Genomic DNA, 21,128 nt, shown 5'->3' with positions numbered 1-21,128 from the left:
AAATAACTATGTTTAGTGTATTTAAGTGCTTATTTTTTGTCCTCATCCACAACATTGCCCTAAGGTGAAATAAGATAAGAGCAAATAGTTACAAATACTTTATTTATGAAGAATTGTAAGGTTATGATCAGTCAACTTTGCAGATACGCCCGAGTGCTTAAACTTGTGATTTATGTATTTGTGTGACTGGAATGTGATTGCATTGTTGGTAAACCACATTTTTATTCCATTATTAGAAAGGACCTTGTAAAGTAACTTGTTAGAGTAACATTTCCTGCTTGAGAAAACATAGGAATGAGACATTATAGTTACAAAAATGTCAGATATTTGTTCTTTCTTGCTTTGTTTTCCCTCATTTCTTTTACATCACCTAGCCAGGTTCTTCATACACTTTTTCTAAAATTCTGTCTTTCTATCTTTTTCTTCCTTTCATTTTCTTTGTCTACAGATGAGAACTTAATTATACCTATTGAAAAGCTATCATGCAAAGAAAGGTTGAATGAAAGATTAGAGGATCCAAAAGGTAATTTATAGCAATTATAGCCTGGTTCTTTGCACATTTCATATTTATGTTTTACATTTTCTTGTAAAAATTGCACTTATACTGCAGATTCCAGGTGATCATATACTTCATTTTCAGTTGTAATCTGTTTTGTCAAACCTTGCTCTCTTCATTGTGACTTCTTCTGGACTCTTCGCACTTATTGTGCTTTAAAAGACAATGAATATTTTGCCCTAATTATAATCCACAGCATGTCACTGCACTGTTGCTGGATAATGGTGAAGAAGCGATCCTGAAGCAGCAGCATGTGCATCTCCTGAAGGACTGCTTTTTCATAACAGCACTTGGGACTTGCATCATTGACTGCTTTCTGATTCTCTATCTGTTACACCGATTTTACAGCGCTATGATTGCATAGATTTTGGTGGAGTTACCTGAGTGTAAGAGGGGTGGAAACTCAGGTTTCCAGGCAGCCTAGTTTGTGTCTAAACACATTGTTCGCTGCGAGCATTTTAAAGCTGCTGGAATGTTTCACCTCTCCCAGTTTCTGGCCCCTCTGGTGTGTACTGCCTGTGTGATATGTTTCATTGCAGCTATTCATAGGGTTTTTTTAACTCGCTACCCAGCTCAAACGATTCAGTGACTTTATCCTTTATGAAGAATCAGGTATGTGTTGTTTGAGGGTAGGGGGTACGGCCTGGGCCACGCTTACACTTGCTGACATCATGGCCATGAGTGCTTGCCTATACACCTGCTGCCAGACCTCCTGGATGCCTCATGGATGAATACTTCTATAGCAAGAACCCCTTCTTTTGTGCAGCAGTGGTCAGAGGTAAGGAACTGTGCTTTTCAATAGGATTTTTTTTATTTGTAGTTTTTCTGTTATTTTATACTGAACTTTTTTTTCCCTCCTTCCCTTGTTCTCATCCAACAAAAGACCACCCCTTCAGACCTCTCAGTTTCACCTAGACTGTTCCTCCTGGCTCCACTCTTCCATTTCCTGCGGAAGGGTTCATAAAGGACATTGGACACTGAGAGGTAAGGAGAACCAAAAAATGGTTGAGCAATTTTTGACAGATAGGCAGCTTTGCTGAGCTGTAGATAAGAAGCAGACAGAAGTAGTCTTTTTGAGGTTATATTAATTGAGGCCTGTTATGTTCTTATTTTCAGACCTCAGAATTTTAAGGAATAGCTACTGAGCTGTCACAGCTATGAATCACTCCCAGTGAAATAATTAGGAACTGGGGGAATAAGAGAATGTGTGTGTATGTGCACAGGCAGGTAAACGAACCACTAAAACTGTGTTGCTTTTCTTTTTCAGGCAAATTCCTGAAAAGGAAGAACTTAAAGACTACGAGAAAGTTAAATTTTATTAGAATACTTTAATAAAGTTGTATTTTTCACCAGGGCTTTTGCATCATTCTTTACTGTGCTGGAGACCGGCATCAACTGGACACAGGGAAACCACATGGAGACCCAGCTATTCGCAGGACTGATAGAAGTGACAGGTTGAGGAGGCTGGCAAAACTGAGTTAGCTGAAGGCTTTTTTTGTTAGTGCTCCTGAGCAGGGAGGTATGCAATGACCCAACACAGCTGTAATTAGCTGAGGATACCTTTTTGGGTTTGTAGATGACCAATTTTGCAGCTTATAGATCCACTGCTCTGAGCTCTGAAATTATCACAGAGGACTGAGAGTGTTTGTGTGAAGAGGAACATTTTGGGATTGCACTGAGGCCAGAGATTTAGGAGACAGAAAAACTGTCAAATCAGATACTGCGTGTTTTACTGCAGCTACCATTGCAACCATGCTGAATATTACTATGATAAAAATGCTCACACTTGATAAAGGTCAAATTAAAACTGCTGTGTATGGCCTTGTAGTTCAGAAATTTAACACTACTGAATACAGAACCACACCACTGGAGAAAAGCATTTCTCTCTGGACGTTGTGCCAGCACAGTCTTAACACTGTCCCAAGTGATGACAGACATGGAGAAGGTAAGAAATTTTCTTGAAGCAGTGAGTCTAAATATTGTAACAGATCCCTCTGCCATTGAACAATGATTTCAGTACTGATTTCGTGTGTAAACGCACAGTGTTTCTCAACTTCCAAATGAGGATGGTTTTGTCAGCCTTCCCAAGGTAGCACTGCTTTAAAGAAAGATCTGGACCAAAACTAGGTACAACAAAATTATAACCGGGGTTAAAGAAAGAGGGTAATTGGGTCTGACTGTTATAGCAGGCCTTTAACTGTGGAACCAGCAAAGTCAACTTCAAGTGGTGCACTACTTCCCACAAGACCCTTTGGTTCCATTATTTTAGATAGATTTAGGCCAAACATGTTGAGCACAAGAGTACTGTTGAGCGCTAGTTTTCAACTACTGAAGTGCTTAAACCAGCTTCCAGCAAAGCAAGTAGCTGTAAGTAAGATCCTGCCTTTCTCTAAAACTCAGTGTAAACCTTTCTATGTGGTCTAAGTTTAATGAAAGTACTAACAAAATGTTCATCCTGCTCTCTTGTCTTTATTCCCGCTGAACTGCATATCAGATGTACTGGATCTGCAACTTAGTGAGTTTGTTAGGGGCTGTAAAGGGTCCAACTAATACACAGAACAAAGAATGTATATATACTTTTTTTCAACAGGGAGTTGGAAAAAACTAGGGAGTTTTTAAAGAACACTCATAGTTACTCTTGTGGTACTGCAAATGTATTTTGAAGTGACTATAAAAACTAGGCAAGGTTTCCTGTATGCAGCTGAAAATACTAAAACTCTGTAATGTCAACAGGAAATCCTGGCTTTGTAAGTGGTGCTGCTTACAACCCATCAGGAGTATATATCCCTTCCTGTCATAAAAAAGAGGTTGGATCCGCTGGACAACGGATACAGCTAGCTCCTCTTGGTGCACCTGCATCGGGTAAGGAACATCCTTTTACCATACATACCTGAGACAAAGAGAAATGTTCATTTCCCATGCTGCTTAAAAGATTTATTAGCCCTTAGTAAGGTTTTCCTCCAAGTTTTGTAAATAAAATTGTTTGGGCATAAATTGTTCTCAACATACGTAAATTGAATGTAGGTGTCTAGAGGCAGTCCTGATACCCTGAGAAACTATTGCTACTATTGTTTGTTACGTAAAAGAGAAAATAAAGGTGCAAATGTTTTGTAATTCTAGAAGGTTTGGACCATTTGCTAAACTACTGTTCATTAGTGGTGAAGGGCTAAGCAGAATTGTAAAAGTACTCCACAACTCTATAGTAATGGTCATGTAGATTAGACACAAATATAAATCCATGATTTATGTAGCTAGTAGGAATCGGTGCAGTCATCAACTAGTAAGTATGCAAAATACATACATTCAGGTTTTAAAAAAAGCCTTATATTTGAGTGGATTTGGAGGAATTTTCTTGACAGTGACTTTAATGTAGCTTGGGGCTGTCTTGTGTGGGTCTTTAATCAGTTTAATGTCACTTAATGCAACTGAATTATGCTGATCCGTGCTTACAGTGACCTCCACAACTTCAAAAAAAGGCAAAGACCTTCATCAAGTGACTTCGTACATTCACAAATAATGTTACAGATACGGTATAAGCAGTTAATTAAAATTACTTGCTCTCTTATTTACTGGCCCTATCTAGTTGGTTTGTGGTTTCTGCAGTGGTCATGTAAGGCAGGTTTTCACTGTGTCTTCATCTCACTATGTTGGCTATGTAAGTCTGTGGGTACTGAGATGACACTACTCTTGTACCCATGAAGTATCACAAGAGTGCTTTGTGACATCAAACTTTCAATGTTGCTACATTATAGAAGATAAAAGCCAAACAAGAGAATGCAAATGACCAGTTCTTAATAGTTATGATACAGTAACGACGTAGCTGTACATTACATTAACAAACACATTAAAAGACTGTTCCATTCATCAGTTAAAAACAATGTGAAGTCTGTTCTGAATGTGACTGTTACCTTGGATCCTCTGCGGTATGGATGACATTCTGAGCACCTTCTTTGTTGGTATGTTTCTGATTCAGAGAAGATGAACAGAAGTGCTCAGGATGCAGGAGAAACTGGTTTGTGAGCGAAGATTTAAAGCCGTTGTCCAAAACCCAGCAGCACACTTCTCTAGTTACTTCAGAGGAAATAGCAAGGCCCTAAACTAATCGTGAATTGTTTAACTAAAGGGCCTATGTCAGACCAATCTGATATGGTCCTGCTTAATAATGTTGTCTTTTTGCTGACTTGCTCTTTTGAGTTACCCGTTCCCCTTAGGAACCTGCGAGTGACTTCTGAGAAGGAGAGAGGGAGGGAGGGAGGTAAGGAAGGAGATGGCACGCATATATAAAATACACTTGGATGTATGCATATTCTGAGTCTGAGTTGATCAGAAACCCACCAGGGAAGGCTGGAGCTGCACTTCATTATCTTATCAACTCACCGCTGAAACACAACAACGAGAGTTTTGATTTGTCACAGTGTGTGGATCAAGAAGTTCACAGGAGGACAAAATCTGCAACTATCTCTAGACCGCTGTGAATAGTGAGAATGAAAAGGAATTACTTACGGTGATCCAAAGGGAAATAAATTCACTGTTAATCTGTAATTAGAAATGGCAAATGTGTAGTAAAAGTCAGAAAGGCTGGCAGATGGAGGTCAATTAAGAGACTCTTCCATGTCCTGGAGAAGAGCAAGAATCCTATTGCTTAAACCCCTCACATTTAGCCTAAACTCTGCAGACTTGCATGGGAAGAGAGATAAGGATGAAGCAAATGGCAGGTTTTATCTCCTATCTGTCAATACTTGAACATTAACATTTTTGGTGACCCTTTGCTTTGTATTATCCAAACTGAAACAAGTTGTGCTCCCAATTGTTTTTGCTCTCTTCGTTTGTTCTGTTAAGTTTTTTAATGCCATAATTTAAATAATTTAATGTAGTAAAAAAGATAAATTTCTCTGAGGAAAATGCAATGCCAAGACCCAAGAGAAGTGACCTTCATTGCCAAGAGAGGGTAGGCTGGAATTGTACTCGCTGATGAAAGACAGGGAATGCCAGCCTACAATAAAAAGGAACAGCATTAGTTTTCAAAGAGGTGGAGACCTGACCCCCAGTTTCAGGTCCGTGAGATTCCTCCTTTTTAAATGTCTTGACGGGTTCAACCCACTGTTGAAAAATACCACCAAAAATAGGTGGGTTTCCATAAGAAACAGAATGATACATAGGCACCAAAAAAAAAAGTATTTTACCCATAACATGTTAAATTAAAAAAAAAAAAAAGTATCAGTAACATCTAATAAAAGAAGACTAAACTACAAAGTAGGAATGCAAGGGGCAAGACATACTTTAGGAATGCTAAGGAAATAATGGTAAGGTATAGCAGGAGTATATATATTTCTTATATATACAAATCCTAATAGGATTTCTTCTTATATGTAAGAGAGGTCCCAAATGACTGACTTTAAAGGCTTGGAAAAATGGCAGAATTGGTGATGAACGTGAAGAAAACCATGAGCAGTCAGCCCCTGCAGCAGGGCAATTACTTTAATCACATGAAGCTTGAGGAAGTAGTGACTGTCTATCTGAAATGCAGAAAGGGGAAATCTGAGTAGGAAGGCTGGGAATATAGTAGTGCACTACTACCAGTGCCTGAAACCAGGTGGATGCCAGTATAAGGGATAAAAAAACCCAAGGACTTGGAACAGACCCTCTGAAATCGATAGAGAAACAGGAAATGGAGAGGAAGAGGACTCGCCACCAGGTATCCTAGGAGTTCTCAGCTAAGCAGGAGGGGAATAAAAGGCATAAAATCCCAACAGGAACAAGAGAGTCTCCAGAAGCTGTCCTTCAGTCCAGGCTGTTTGGGTTTTAATAAGTTTAGCAATGTTATAGTTATATGCTTTTTCAAATATTTGAGATAGAGGAAAGAACACCTCCATTCTGTAGCCGTTTTGTAATAGGAGATACAGTTGTAGACATACACATCAGTTTTTCCACTGAATTTCAGTCTCAGTGTTTTCCCAAGGGATTGCTCCGAAACAAGTATCCAGTAGATGAGAATTACTAGTAAGATAAACTATAGGAAACATTAACCTTATCTGAAAACAAGCATAGACAGCGTATCAGAGACCAAAGCATCCTGCTGTGTTAGCATCCTTGAGTACCACAAGTCATCTTTAAGCTCTCGTTCTTTTATCTGTAAAGGAGTGAAATACCTGTTGAGTCCTAACTAATTCTGAGTTCTTGTTCCTTTCAGATTATTCCTGGAAAACCAAAGCTGCTCGTGCTCAGTTACCAGGTCCTACTTTCAATTCAGCAGCAAAAAACGTGACTGTTTTAACTCGCTCACCAACAATTCAGCCAGTACATGGAAGAACAGACTGGGTGGCCAAATACGGAGGAAACAGATAGAAAATGCCATCCTATGTAGATATTGTGTGAGCTATGTTCAGTTCTCCTGCACTGGAAACCTGAAATGCCTATTTGCTCTCACTTTTCCTAAGACTATGCAGTAGTAAAGAAGAAAAAAAGACCTTTTGTTCTATTACCTGTATAATACATATAATACCACGTAAAATACTGGCTATAAAGTAGGATTTATTAAAGTATTGCGTAACACATATTGCCAAAACTACTGAGAAGTAGATTTCACTCGACATTTTTCTATAGATGGATCTCCTGTCCTCGTACTCTTAAAACAACTGTTATGGTTGTTCGCCCAATGCAACATCCTCTATTGGCATATGCTTGCTTTCAGGTACACAAGCAGCTAGAAGCAGGGCTAAAGCAGGGCGGCAGCAGGCTTTCAGGTCTTGGGCTGGCTCCTTACCAGAAAGATGAGAGTGAAAGCACAGATCGGGCTTTGTGAAGAACACCACACTCTCACACAACTTGTACCTAAGAGTTACTTAGGGTCTGTAATGTGCAAATACTCATAATAGCAATGAGAACTTAACTCGTCGTAGCGGGACATAAGCAATCCACTGATAAATACTAGACAAGGAAGGTCTAAAAACTTGGCCTGTATATGGCTATAGAATGATACAGCAATATTGGAAAATAGTTAAACAAGTACTGAACGCTAGACTTTCATTGCCAAGCTGTAGTGAAGCCTAAAAATTAGATTCTACTGTTATAATTAACTTATGACCATTTTTGGTCGAAGATCTGTGGAGATTTGTATCTGTCCTGTCAACGGAGGGTCACAGTGACATTTTAAGGAGCCTGAATCACTGCGGTCTGTCAGTCATTTTAAGGGTGAATTAGCCAAAAAGGCATGAATTATCAGTAAACTCCTGTTTCTACATGTCTTTATTGTGTGATCAAACTAAACTACACAAGTTGAATAAGCTACATGAGGGAGGATATTGGGCTGTTCTTCAAAGATGTTGCTTTCTGGTTTGGATCTTAAAGGCCAACTTAGGTACCTAAAAACACACACAAACTTTATTAATGCAATACCTCACTGTTTATATGCTCATTCAGTACCTTCCCTGGCTTCTGTGCTAAGTTTTATAGTCATATCCCGCAAAGGACCTTCCAATGTACAATAAATTGTTTTTTAGGATGTTGAGCTAGGCTACTTCTGTTAACAACTGCATTTAGAATAGATGCTTTAGACCTAGTAGTTACATTAAACCTGCCATTTTAAAGTACAAAATTAGTATGTTCTTTAAGGATGTAAAGCTGTTAATGATTACTTTAAGCATTGTAAAAAAGAAATGTATTTGTGTGGCTTTTATAACTGCATATAAATATTTAAATTCCTGTTGTTGACCTAATGTGCCATAATATATGGGTTATGTTAACTTACTGGAAATCAATTTAATCTAAAACAGTTGTACCAAAAAGTCAAGTATTCTGTTATGAAAATCACACCTAAAGAAAATGCCACTTTAATACTGGAAGAGCTATACAGAGATAGGGATATCTGGTTAGTAATGCGCTGGAGACTTTAATTCAATTGCCATTGGTCTAGGCTTAAGTATTTGTCATTCCCTTAGCATTAACAGATGTCCCTATGCTATTTAAATGCATCTTAATTTATCTGTAGAATAGATCTGTAACCGGCTATGGCAATGAAGGACAACCTCAGACTTTCTGTAACAGGCATAAATGCACTGGTTTTATAATTAAAAAACGAGAGAAATGAATCACTCATCTCTAGTACAAGATGTCTGAGACTTAGTTAAAATCACAGCCTGGTCAAGGAATTAACTAATAATGTGTCCATAGCTCACATGTCCATAAATCACCTAGAGCAGAAAAATAAATAGGTACTATTTATGGCACTAAATATGGCTAGAAGAAACCTGCTGTTCTTACCATATGCTGATGAACATTGAAACGGCTTTGACATAACCATAACAGCCTTTACTTGTCCATAACTAAAGCATGACAAGCGCTAAGAAATTTTTCTTGTAAACAGCAAGAAAAAACAGTCATAAGAGGCTGATAGGCTTTGTACAGTCATTTTAACTGCGATTCATTGGTACACACTGAACTGTTAGTGCAGAAATGCCATCTAATGCTCAAGAAATTTAGTATATACTGATAAAGTTCCAAGGGGGTAAAAAGTGTGTAAGGCTCAAGCTTTTCTCTCCTCCCTTTGTCTGGATTACTACTGTTTCTCCTGAACTGAAAAGTGGTAACTAGAGTTCTACCAGCAGTTCTCGACTCAAGCTACTGCTTTCCAAAGCTCATGGAACAGCAGCAAGGCTTAACACTTTGCTCTACGAGTTTAAAAGCTTATCAGTCCAATTCCCGGCTTTCTATTGTCTTTATTCCATTAAAGGACAACTGCAGCCCAAATGTGCAAGTTACCCGATTTGAGACCAGCATTGTACAATTAGAAAACTGATGGATCGTGGCTCTTCTCAGCTTATTGCAGGGGATGCATTTATGTTTGCATCTTACTTCCACAGAAGATAACTGCTTCAAAAGCAATATGAAGAGGCAAATAACCCGTACGGTAGTTTAAAGAGAAGTGTCTTAAATACTAATGTCTGGCTTATTAACCTGTTCGAGCTAGGGCAAAGACATTCAGACACCTGCCCACCAACGCTGGGTCCACAGCCTGGGATTAGGCACTTAAAAGGATGATTTATAAACAAACCATCTGTTGTCCTGCGCACCCCTTGTTTCTACGCAGGGAGGGTAAGAGAGCGAAGTAAATACGGGTGAGCACCTGAAGCTGAACTCTGCAGGCTGACGAATAAAGGCTCTAGGAAGGTGCCCTGAGTACGGTTCACGCCCAAGAGCTCTCGCTGCCTGTGCTCAAGCCAGCTCTGACCCAAATTGTGTGGCCTGGGAGCAGGCTGCTGAGACCCATGCCCTTGCCGGAGCTGTGCGGCAGCTGTGCCCATGCCTGGCCCAGGTCCCTGCGGAACTGGAACGCAGCCTGCTGCCTTGGCATCCTGGCTTGACCGCGGCCCTGCCTCATCACTGCGACCTGCCTGGCAAACCACTGCTCTGCTGGCAGAGCCTGGCTACTGCCACCGGACTAGCTCTGCACCTCCTGCTCAGGCAGTGCGGGGTCACTGCCCTGCCCGTTTTGCTGCGACAAGGAAAGAGGGAAGGAAGACCACAAGATACCACCCTCCTGCTAAGGTACTAGCCTGATATTTAGAGAACTCTGGTGAGACTCTGGAGTTGCTCAATCTAACAGATCGATCCCACTGCTTCCATCTCTCCCAGTACCAGCCACCAAAGAAGAAAGGTTGAGGAAATCGAAGCTCAGGATCTGTGCAGAAAGGGACGCAAGTTAAATGAGACCAGAAAAGGGATACACTACCATCTATGTGTAGCTCCCAGGATTACTTCTGCTTGGCAGGTTTATATTTAGAATGATTTCAGGCATCAGGGGAATCAGCTGAGGACAAAGACTGATCAACTGAGCCCTTCAGTCTTTAAATAAACTTTCATAGAGCGTTTTTCAAATCTGAAATAGATGATTCCTCTCAGAAAAAAAAAAAATTATTTTGATGTAACACTTGTCTGAACATATGGCCTGTATGCTTTTGTTCTCTGTACTTCCTCCCAGTTCATGGGATTTTTATATTTACAAGTCACTAGATTCAGGGAATGGAATAGAGATAATTTACACAATCCACGTTCACAAATATATCCAAACACCCTGCGGGAAAGGCACCAAACTGTATCAATCCAGATGAACAATTAAAGAAAAAAAAAATAGTTGTGTAGAACACAGAAGGTTGTAATAATAATTTGTTGGTTTATTTAGAATAACATTTTAATTCTCATGAAATGCAAGAGCTATGCCTACAGTTCAGCATTATCTAATAAAGCATATTTTTGATTTATGAATAATCTGTAAAAGTGAAACGATGACATTTAGCCGGGCACTTTTGCTTACAAGTAATTGCAAGTAACAGGTTTGCCTTCATTGCATTACAGCAGAACCTTGACAGCCTGCTCCGTGATTGTGTTTTGTGGGACCAGGTTCTAACGCACAGTGCTGGGAGAACAAAGTCCCTGACTGACAAACATGATGACCGGATAAACTGGCAGGGAAGTGGAAGGGGAGAGGTGACGTAATAAGCACGTTTGTTATATTAATTACTAGTGAGAAATTGGCAACTCCTCTCCCCTCGTTTTAGAGGATAGATGATTTTAGAATGACAAGTCCAGATGTACATTTACGCTTCAGTCCTGCAACTGTCTGTATGCAAGTGCCAAGAGGCCTTTGCCTGCAGTAAGTTGCAGGACCAGAAGCCAAACTAATGCTATACTCATATTTTCTTGCTTCACAGTGCAGAAAATGTTAAGACAAATACCATTCTGGAAGACATGGGATCTCAATGTTGGTTCTTTAAAAACACAACCCACATGCGTTAGGATATGAAAAATACCATGCACAGACAGCAGTGCCTTTTCCACTTTTGTGTAGCACATTTAGGCAGTTGCATTTTCAGGCTTCTCAAATCACGTATCTTCAAGGGACTTGATGCAGACTTACGGCTCAAGAGGCTTTTCCATGATCTGCAATCCAAGCCGTCCAACCATCAGTAAACTGTTGAACAAAACAGTTGTTATAAAAAAAGGGGGGGGGGGCAAAAATCCCATAAAGAACAAGAAGGAAGAAAACATTGACATTATTTCATTTAGCTGAACTCCACCGTAAGACTTCATTTTTCACAGAGCTTACCACGTAACATTTTTAAAACAATATAATCCACAAATAAGTTAAATAAAATGCCTATTAAAAAATACAGACAAGAACAAAAGACAGGTGACTACCTGGTACCAGCAATTATCCCTGGCATCGCTTTTCTGGAGTTGTAAAATCTCATTCCCATAACAGCAGACAAGGTTCCAGACGCCACTGTTGAAAAGAAGCCCAGTCAGATCTATCCGAAATAGAGACACCAGCGCAGCACTGCAACGCTTGGACATTTAGCGGTGCCAACCAAAGAGGCCTATGTCTACAGAGAGGAACGCCTCCCTCCTCTCCACAAGGAAGCATATGCAAACATTTTACTTATTTTTGTTGAACAGTAGAGCTGTTGCAAGCTTCCCAGCAGCTTTGGTAAGCACGCTCCACTGCTCATTAGAAGCGAGTAGATCTCATCAGGGTTGAGACCACTGTCTGATCGCCCACAACCTCCAGTCCTCCGGGCAGATCACTAACTCTCCCTCAGTTTCTCCTTGCTTGCAGAAGAACAATTATTTCCTTGAATACAGATAGGCTCAAAACTGCCAGAAAGCTGGGACGGTGACAAAGTTCACTATGTGGGAGGCAAATATTATTACAGTTCCCATTTCTCTGTACTGGAAGGTGGCACTAAACACTACAACTAGAAATAAAACAACCCCACCTGAACATATGAATTAGCAAACAGAAAGCAATCGAAGGGATCAAACTGAAAGAGCGACTAACATTTTAAACATTACTCCAAATTATTTAATCTCAGTCTGGAAAAAAAATCCCATCAATATTCACATAAAATCATAGAATCATTAAGGTTGGAAAAGACCTCTAAGATCATCGAGTCCAACCGTCGACCCAACACCACCATGTCCACTAAACCATGTCCCTAAGTGCCTCATCTACACATCTTTTAAATACCTCCAGGGATGGGGACTCAACCACTTCCCTGGGCAGCCTCTTCCAATGTTTCACCACTCTTTCAGTAAAGACATTTTTCCTCACGTCCAATCTAAACCTCCCCTGGCATAACTTGAGGCCGTTTCCTCTCGTCCTATCGCTTGTTACTTGGGAGAAAAGACCGACACCCACCTCGCTACAACCTCCTTTCAGGTAGCTGTAGAGAGCGATGAGGTCTCCCCTCAGACTCCTTTTCTCCAGGCTAAACAACCCCTCAGTTCCCTCAGCCGCTCCTCATAAGACTTGTTCTCCAGACCCCTCACCAGCCTCGTTGCCCTTCTCTGGACACGCTCCAGCACCTCGACGTCCTTCTTGCAGTGAGGGGCCCAAAACTGAACACAGTATTCGAGGTGCGGCCTCACCAGTGCCGAGTACAGGGGCACGATCACTTCCCTACTCCTGCTGGCCACACTATTTCTGATACAGGCCAGGATGCCATTGGCCTTCTTGGCCGCCTGGGCACACTGCCGGCTCATGTTCAGCCGGCTGTCGACCAGCACCCCCAGGTCCTTTTCTGCTGGGCAGCTTTCCAGCCACTCTTCCCCAAGCCTGTAGCGCTGCATGGGGTTGTTGTGGCCGAAGTGCAGGACCCGGGTTACAGGGCCATTGTTTCTTTGAAGAAGAAGGGCAGGTGGAGGTGTTGTATACCTTTCTCCAAAGCTTCAAGTTTGTTTGCATCAGACAGTGCAAAAGGTATTCTAAAGATACTCTGTCAAGGTTCTTCTTCTGGATTTCTACCCTTGATGTACTGTGACCAACCTAAAGCTCAGCAGGAGCTGAAACTGCACATCGCAGCAGGGCTGAGGAAGAATGGATGAATAAAGAGTTGTTCTAGACTGGGACACAACACCGCTTTCAGGAGGTCCACTTGAAAGCAATACATGCACCACATCAGGATATACGGAAGCTGCTCATCTTTCTGTCATGACACTGCCTAAAAACTCGTGCCGGAGATGCACAGCCACTCCCACAGTATGCCTGAGTGGAAGAGAAAGTTCACAAGTGGAAACTTTGCTTCTTATTGAGCTGTGTTTTACATTTCATTCCTTACTGACAAGGCAGTTTGGTCCTCTGCAGGATCTACCAGGGGCTTCATAAAGCCTTTCAGCACATTACGTGATCAAGTCCCCTTGGTTTCAAGTAGTCTTAAATCACTGTAATGCTGTAGCATCATAACACTAATAATACTATGGCGTAGCTACAGAACTAGAAGGAACCTCAAGAGGTCACCTAGGCTAACCTAGTGCCCAAAGGCAAGATCAATTCCTGACAGATACTGGGCTAACCAGTTATTAAAGTCCTGCAGTGATCGAAGTCCCTGAGGTTCACCTGATCTATTCCTTCACCTGGAAGGGTTAACTGCAAGCTAAGCCCACAACTTCTTGTCCCATCTACCGGTAAGCAAGAAGAATAGATCGTTCCCTCCCTTCTTTTATATACTTCAGACTGTTTCTTCCACAGCATGTGATGGATTAAAACATATACTGCTCTTCTTCTGAGATGCTTGTGCAAACCAATATTCCATAAAGCCACATACTGCTTGTCACAGTGCTTTCACTATTGCTAAAATGCCTATTCCATGACCATACACTAAAAATGCTGCTTCACAACCAAACATTTTTCACGTACGTTCGCTGTGCCTACGTTAGTTTAACACAGTCTCTCATCTGGCAGAGGAGATGGGTATTTCTCACCAACTCTGGCTTCCAGAAGGACAACCTACGTCTTAGAACCAGGTACCGTGCTCTTACACAAAAACATCCTGGCTATGGGCAGGAGGTCCTGCCACCACTTACAACATTTGTATAAATAAAAGGGCACAGATAGGCTGAAACGTGCTAGAAAAAAGGTTACTATTCCCACTGCTACCAGTAACGCTTAGTACTTGGGTGCCGAGCAAACTTACCGAGGGAAAGCCACACGTTCCTTGGATCTTTGGACTGCTGGTAGGCACCTAGTCCTGCTAAGCCACCAAAGAGAAGACCAGCTGCTAGAGAAGGGACGCTGCCTTGAATAAAATGAAAGATAAAGCAGTTACTGAAAGAACACATATAAAGCATGCCTGCAAACCAAACAAAAGCACTTGCAAGTTCACATTCACTGCTAACAAAAAAAAAAAAAAAAATCACAAACCCAATCTAAACCAAACAAAAGACACTGGAGTGGGGTTTTTTTACTAGTAAGATACTTTGCAGACCTCAGCCGAGCACCGTTTCCACGCAACAAGGATTTAGCACGGTTTGCCGGGGTCACTCCCCGCAGCGGACCAGGACCGTGCGCCCGCGCTTCCCGCGGCCCCGGCTGAGGCGGCAGCCTCCCGCGGGGCGCTCAGAGGGCCGGCAGACACCCCGCCAGCTCCCAGGGCGGGATTTAAGCCCCTGAGGTCAGCCCGGCAGCGACCCAGCCCTCCCTTCCGCAGCGCTCGGACACCCGCCGCCAGGCCGGGGCCGGGGCCGGGCGGAGAGGAGGGCTGTCTGCGGGCAGGACCGGGACACCTCCTCCCCCCGCCGCCGCCGGCACCTACCTGCCTTGGCGTAGCCGACGACGCCGCCCGCCGCCACCAGCGCCGCGTAGCCGAAGCCCAACCAGTCGTACTCCATCTGCGGGCAGCGGAGGCCGCGGGGAGCGCCTGGCCTCGCCCCGCCGCCCCGTTCTCCGACCTTGGGCCGCCCTCCCCGCGGCGGTGCCGCCTCTCCCGGAGGTCCCGCCCGCCGGCCGTGACGGGCACCCGGGGGGGAGGCCGCTCGCCTCGGCAGCCGCCCGCCGCCTTGCCGGGGCCGGGGCCGGGGCCGGGGCGCGGGGCTGAGGCGGGTGCGGGGGGCAGCAGCGCCGCGGCCCCGACGGGGCTGGCTGGGTGCGCGGGCTGCAGTGCGTCCCCTCCTGCGGTTCTGCGGGAGTAAAGATCACTCACCGGTTACCGACACGGGCAAAACAGGCTCGGCTTGGGGAGATTAATTGAATCTATTGCCAATTAATAACAGAGTAGGAAAGTCAGAAATAAAACGAAATAAAACCACCTCCTCCCCTTCTTCCCAGGCTCAACATCACTCGGACTCCCCGGGGGATGGGAAATGGGGGTTGCGGTCAGTCCATAATGCCTCATCTCCGCTGCCCCTTCCTCCTCACGCTCTTCCCCTGCTCCAGCGTGGGGTCCCTCCCACGGGAGACAGTCCTTCACGAACTTCTCCAACGTGAGTCCTTCCCACGGGCTGCAGTTCTTCACTAACTGCTCCAGCGTGGGTCTCTTCCACGGGGTGCAGTCCTTCAGGAACAGACTGCTCCAGCGTGGGTCCCCCACGGGGCCACAACTCCTGCCAGCAAACCTGCTCCAGCGTGGGCTCCTCTCCACGGGCTGCAGCTTCCTTCAGGGCATGTCCACGCTGTGGCATGGGGCCCTCCAAGGGCTGCAGTGTGGATATCTGCTCCCCGTGGTCCTCCACAGGCTGCAGGGGGACATCCTGCTTCAGCATGGTCTTCACCATGGGCTGCAGGGGAATTTCTGCTCCGGTGCCTGGAGCGTTCCTCCCCTCCTTCTGCTCTGACCTGGGTGTCTGCAAGCAGGGCTGTTTCTCTCACATGTTCTCACTCCTCTCTCACAGCTGCTGCTGCGCCGTGTTTTTACCCTTTCTTAAATATGTTATCACAGAGGCACCACCAGCATCGCTGATGGGCTCAGCTTTGGCTAGCGGTGGGTCCATCTTGGAGGTGGCTGGAGCTGGCTCTGCCCAACATGAAGGCAGCTCCTGGTGTCTTCTCACAGAAGCCACCCCTGCAGCCCCCCACTACCACAGCCTTGCCACATAAACCCGATACAGATGTCAAAAGAAGGCATCTGGATTCCCCGGAAACTCTGCTGACAACAGTGTGCACATGCTGAGCGATGGTGGTGATGTGCTACAGGGCACAATCCCTGGCACCATATGGAGAAGCCGTCCAGGCACTGCACTGGATGCAGTCCCAGCTCCTGAGGGAGGGTGCAGCTCTCCTGGTCTGGGGCTGCAGAGGTGCCTGGGACTGACTGGCTGGAGAGCAGCTTTGCAGGAAAGGTCCCGGGGGTCCCAGGGTGTCACAAGAAGTTGCCCATGAGGCAGCAATGTGCCCTTGCAGTAAAGAAGGTAGATGGCACCCTGGGCTGCACCTAGGAAGGTCAAGGGAGGTGAACCTTCAGCTCTGCTCTGTGGTGAGACACAGCTGGAGTGCTGGGTCCAGGCCTGGGCTCCCCAGTGCAAGGCAGACATGGACATACTGAAGCAGGTCTAGCAAAGGGCTATGAAAATCATTAACAGCTTGGAGCATCTTTGATACAAGAAGTGGTTGAGAGAGCTGGGACTGTTTAGCCTGGAGGAGAGGAGGCTCAGGGCCATCTTATCAATGTGTGTAAATATCTGACGGGGAAAAATAAAGAAGACAGAGACAGGATCTCCTCAGTGGTGACTGGACAAGGGACAATGAGCACAAGTTGAAATATGGGAAATTCCATTTAAACTTACGTAAAATAATTTTCATTGTGAAGGCAGCCAAACACTGGAAGAGGTGTTCAGGGAGGCTGTGGAGCCTCCATCCGTGAAGATATTCAAAACCCAACTGGACAGAGCCCCGAGCAAGTTGACCCTGCTTTGAGAAAGGGGGGTTGAAATCGGTAGTTTCTGGAGGTCCCTTCCAACCTCAGCTGGTCCGTGATTCTGTGTGACACAAGCACCATGAAATCTGTGCAAGTTTCCCAGCTGATCTCTGCCTCCTTCCTTCCCAGCTGTGCTTTGAGAACTGAGCAGTGAGGTTTGTGCTTCTGACAAGATCTTTTATGCATTTTACAGAAAGGAAAATATCATGAGGCCCACCTGACACAAGAAGCAAATTACCTTCTGACCTCTGGCAGAGCTTCTTCATTAATGTGTATCCAAAGGTTTGCCGAACTTGGCAAGTTTCAAGGCCTGCCTGTAGGACAACACAAATGACCTGTCGATTGTGCTTTCTGCTTTGTGGGTTTTTTTTTCCCCAACTGCACTACTGATAATAGCTATGCTTGGGCCTGGATATATTTGCAAGGAAAAAAAATTGGAGGATCTGAAGCTTGCACACTGGAAACTGTGATCAGACCAATTCCTTCGCAAAGCAATGAACTTTCCTCCACGCTTGCTTCCATAAAAGACTCCGAAGAAGAGGTGTGCAGGCTGCATCTTTGTTCTGTTACATATGAATGGTTAAGGGACTAGCACAAACATATTTCGATCAAAAGAAAGTTAATACAGTTGTCAGGTTTTCACTAAACAAACAAACCAAAACAAAACCAAAAAGGGCCACCTATTGCAGTTTTATGAGCTCTGTGGCAAACCAGCATTTTGCCCCAGGTTATCTGGAAAAGGCAGCTTACACTTACCAAAACAGTATTTTTATCCCATTTAGCTTATCAGCTCTCCACATTCTCAGTTCATTCCCTCATGCACTGTTTTCCTTTACCCTTCTCAGTTTTCCTTCTCCTACCTCCTCCCCACTTTTGTCCTAAGGTTTTCTCTATCTTTTCAGTTGTCCTCCCCTTTCCCATGTTCTCTGGTCCCCCTTGCTCTGAGCTCCATATATACTCTTGAGACCTCCTCTACTGCCCTTAGTGGGTGCATGGAAAAGACTAAGACTATGGATCACATTTGCAGAAGCTTGTTGTCTTTTGTGGAGACAACTTGATTTGCATTTTTGTGTCATGAGATGCGCTGCAAATATTTGTGGTTTAGGCACACAGGTTTTGCAGTGGAGCTTGAAGTATCTGGCCAATAGAGCGCTAATGACTGTCTGCAATGACTTACTGATCAAAACCAGGCTGGCTCCTTTGTTTAAAGCAGGACCTTTGCTTTTGGTTTGGTATACCTAACCAGATCAGATAGTAAGGTTTACCTGTTACCTACTTGATGCCATTGTTTTGCCTTGAGTGCCTATTTCTAGGCCTATTTCTAGTGCCTATTTCCAGCCTCTTCATGTGCCCCTCCCAAAAATGACATTCACACACCAGCCAGTTGTTTATCATTCCTACAAGAGAGCCTTGATGCTCACGTAGCAGACCACCATGGTGCCACCTTAAAACTTCTGCTGGCAGTGACCAGCCGTGAGCCAGGAGGATGTGCTAGGCAAAGACCTTTTCTTGGATGGTCCTCTGTTAGCAGAGGTCTGAATCATCCCTGGCTTCTCTGGTGTGGGGAGAGGAAGCAGATGCCAAGCAAAACCGTAGCTATAGGGTGGCACTGTGAATCTGGAGCATTGAAAATCCACCTTCATTCAAATCCATTAAGAATGGATTTATTTGCAGAGGGTCAGCAAAAGCGCCTCTCTGGTGTGGAGCAATGTCAGTAAAACTGTTTTTAAGCCTTATGTCAAGATGTTATGTTCATTAGATATTTGTATGTTAACAGGATGGTTCCTGATGGAAGCTGAGGACGTTATTGTATTCCTGCATGTCACTGCGTAACACAGCATCTTGACCTCTGAATCAGTGTGTGCTAACAGGCAGATGTTGGCACCACCCTCTGTGATGTTTGCAGCACCTGCAGCTTCTACTTAATTCATTGTTTGGTGTTGCTGATGTCACTGCTGACTTCACAGCTCACAGAAGTCAGGTCCACCAGAGCCTTTGATGCTTTAACTGAATTAGAAGCCAGCGACTGACTCAGAAGCCCATGAGAAGACAATCCTACCAGCTACTTTAGTTTTATGCCTCCTGTGGCTGTAAGATGATTTATTCATGTGCATCAAAGCTTCAGTCTTGCAGTTGTGCGTGCCAAAATGGTGGGTTTGTGGTAGCGGTGGTGCCCACAAATTAAGTGAGACCAGGTTTGCGGGACAAGGCAGTGTACTTTAGCAGAGGAGTGGGATATGGCAAGAGAGCAAACCAAACCAGACCACAAGCCCATTCAAGTGTGCTTGGCTTTTGCTCTGTTCTGCAATGTCAGTGTCACTTCTCCTTTTCTTTTATACCATTTCTGTTATTCATTTGGGGGGGGAGGTCCAATATTGGACCCATATTAGTTGGCTACTATATGACCTCTAAGGTGATGCCTAATAGTGGTGGTAAAACTGAAGACATGAATACATCCACATTACTTTCATTCCTTAAGTGAAGTTAAAAGGATACCTTGGTAAGCCTCTCTTTTTTTCTTTTTCTTTTTTTTTTTTCTTTTTTTCTTTTTTGTCACTAGACTCAACTTGAGCAGCTGCCTGGCTCCTAGTCCTGGGATCATCTCTGCCCTCCTTTCTTTGGGCTGGCACAAGTACTGCTTGGCCGGTAGAGGAATTGATACAGCTAGGACATGGACAAATCTAGCAGGAGTGGGAGGGCTGGGAGCCTGCTGGTTTAGGCTGGCTTTTGCAGCACTGCTGCCAGACATCGAGCCACAAGCTAGGCCTGAGACTTGCCCTCCCCTCTCTTAAAAAAACCCTGCTTGTGGACCTGTTGCCAGGGAATTTCATTCAGGCCTCTCGACCAGAGCCCTAGAGCAGCATTTGCACGGATGCCCAGTTTGCAATACCAGGCTCAAGCCCTGCAGTGAACACGATGAGGCACAGCGCTGTATCTTGCTTTTCTTGGACCTGCTCTCACAACAGTGCTCCCGGGGACTCTTTCACAATTCCTGCAGCCTGGCACGTGCTGCTGGACATTTTTGGCTGCTGGGCACACCGCTGATGTTGCAGGCACACACAGAACATACATCTTCCTAGGGGTGGGGGATTTTTGGAATTATTTGGGTGGGTTCAGCTGAAAGGGAAATAGCATGAAACCTGCAAGTTATTCACAGCAGGGAACGGAAGACCTGCGGCCACGCACATTGTGTAAGCCTAAAACTGCAGCTCCTGCTGATGTTGGCTGGCTCGGGGGAGTGCATGGCCACAGGGTCTCCGTCTACAGCAGCTCTGCTCATCACCCCACACCGAGCACTGACTGCACCAGCTCAGCCTGATCTGCGGCCCTTTCTGCTAACTTGGATCAGGCCCTGGGAGCTAACTAGTGTCTCAGCTCACGTATTAACTTCACGGTGCTGCACTGTGGGGTGGAAAATGAGCACCTGACGGTGCCTACTGGACCTGAAGAACTAGTGTGTCTTAGGAAGATGATAGCTTGGGAAGAAACTCTCAACTCTCACACCCAACAGATACTTTAAAAACCCTGTAGGAGAAAGTTCCACTTAATTTGAGACTTAGCAAGCACCAGGCCTGTCAGCTCATACGTCCCATTGCAAGCCCAACTACTATGCTGTACAGCCACATAGCAGACTACTCCTTGTCTTGCATGAGTACCTCTTTGCGTCAATAGACCAGTTAAATAAACCCCGGTGATGAGTCCAAGATTTGTCCTAGGCTAAGACAACAGCAAGCAAGGGGTGAAGCAATGGTGACATCTCTTCCCTACCACTGACAGAAGGTGCAGAAGTGCTCCTCCAAATGTCCTCTCCTCCCTACCTCACATACGGAGTGACAAAAGAATGCATTCTCCTTCTCTCACTCATTTTTAGTATTTTGAACATCTGAGGT

General features: G+C 44.4%; 2 protein-coding genes across 10 annotated transcripts in view; one reads left to right on the top strand and one right to left on the bottom strand.

Annotated features, from left to right (window-relative positions):
• Positions 1-8,257, top strand: part of MAK (male germ cell associated kinase) — a 32,442-nt gene extending 24,185 nt beyond the window's left edge. For 5 of the 9 annotated variants that reach the window (XM_076330520.1, XM_076330521.1, XM_076330523.1 and 2 more), the window contains 3 exons: positions 449-523; positions 3,290-3,418; positions 6,747-8,257. In XM_076330520.1, the coding sequence (XP_076186635.1) occupies positions 449-523; positions 3,290-3,418; positions 6,747-6,901 (359 nt within the window). In that variant the 3' untranslated portion in view covers positions 6,902-8,257. Of the gene's footprint in view, positions 1-448; positions 524-752; positions 1,350-1,439; positions 1,541-1,823; positions 2,021-3,289; positions 3,419-6,746 lie in introns of those variants that run through there. The other 4 variants (XR_012994665.1, XM_076330525.1, XM_076330526.1 and 1 more) reach the window with 4 other exon arrangements.
• A 2,447-nt stretch (positions 8,258-10,704) lies between these two features.
• On the bottom strand, positions 10,705-15,293 carry LOC143156686 (transmembrane protein 14C-like). The gene is made up of 4 exons (XM_076330529.1): positions 15,142-15,293; positions 14,524-14,625; positions 11,750-11,834; positions 10,705-11,522 (listed from the first exon to the last, which is right to left on the bottom strand). The coding sequence occupies exons 1-4, from the start codon at positions 15,215-15,217 to the stop codon at positions 11,465-11,467; spliced, it is 321 nt and encodes a 106-aa protein (XP_076186644.1). The 5' UTR covers positions 15,218-15,293; the 3' UTR covers positions 10,705-11,464.
• Positions 15,294-21,128: the final 5,835 nt, after the last annotated feature.

Source organism: Aptenodytes patagonicus, chromosome 2, assembly GCF_965638725.1.
Source record: "Aptenodytes patagonicus chromosome 2, bAptPat1.pri.cur, whole genome shotgun sequence".
NCBI classification, from domain to species: domain Eukaryota; kingdom Metazoa; phylum Chordata; class Aves; order Sphenisciformes; family Spheniscidae; genus Aptenodytes; species Aptenodytes patagonicus.
Note: the sequence above shows the minus strand (reverse complement) of the source record. Positions and strands in the feature narration are given on the sequence as shown.

Bases quoted from the DNA above. Each gene is read 5' to 3' on its own strand.
- LOC143156686 (XM_076330529.1), bottom strand. From the start codon at position 15,217: ATGGAGTACGACTGGTTGGGCTTCGGCTACGCGGCGCTGGTGGCGGCG. The intron at 11,835-14,523 runs GTAAGTTTGCTC...TCTTTTCAACAG, and splicing joins GAACGTGTGGCTTTCCCTCG to TGGCGTCTGGAACCTTGTCT. The intron at 11,523-11,749 runs GTAGTCACCTGT...TTTGTTCAACAG, and splicing joins GGGATAATTGCTGGTACCAG to TTTACTGATGGTTGGACGGC.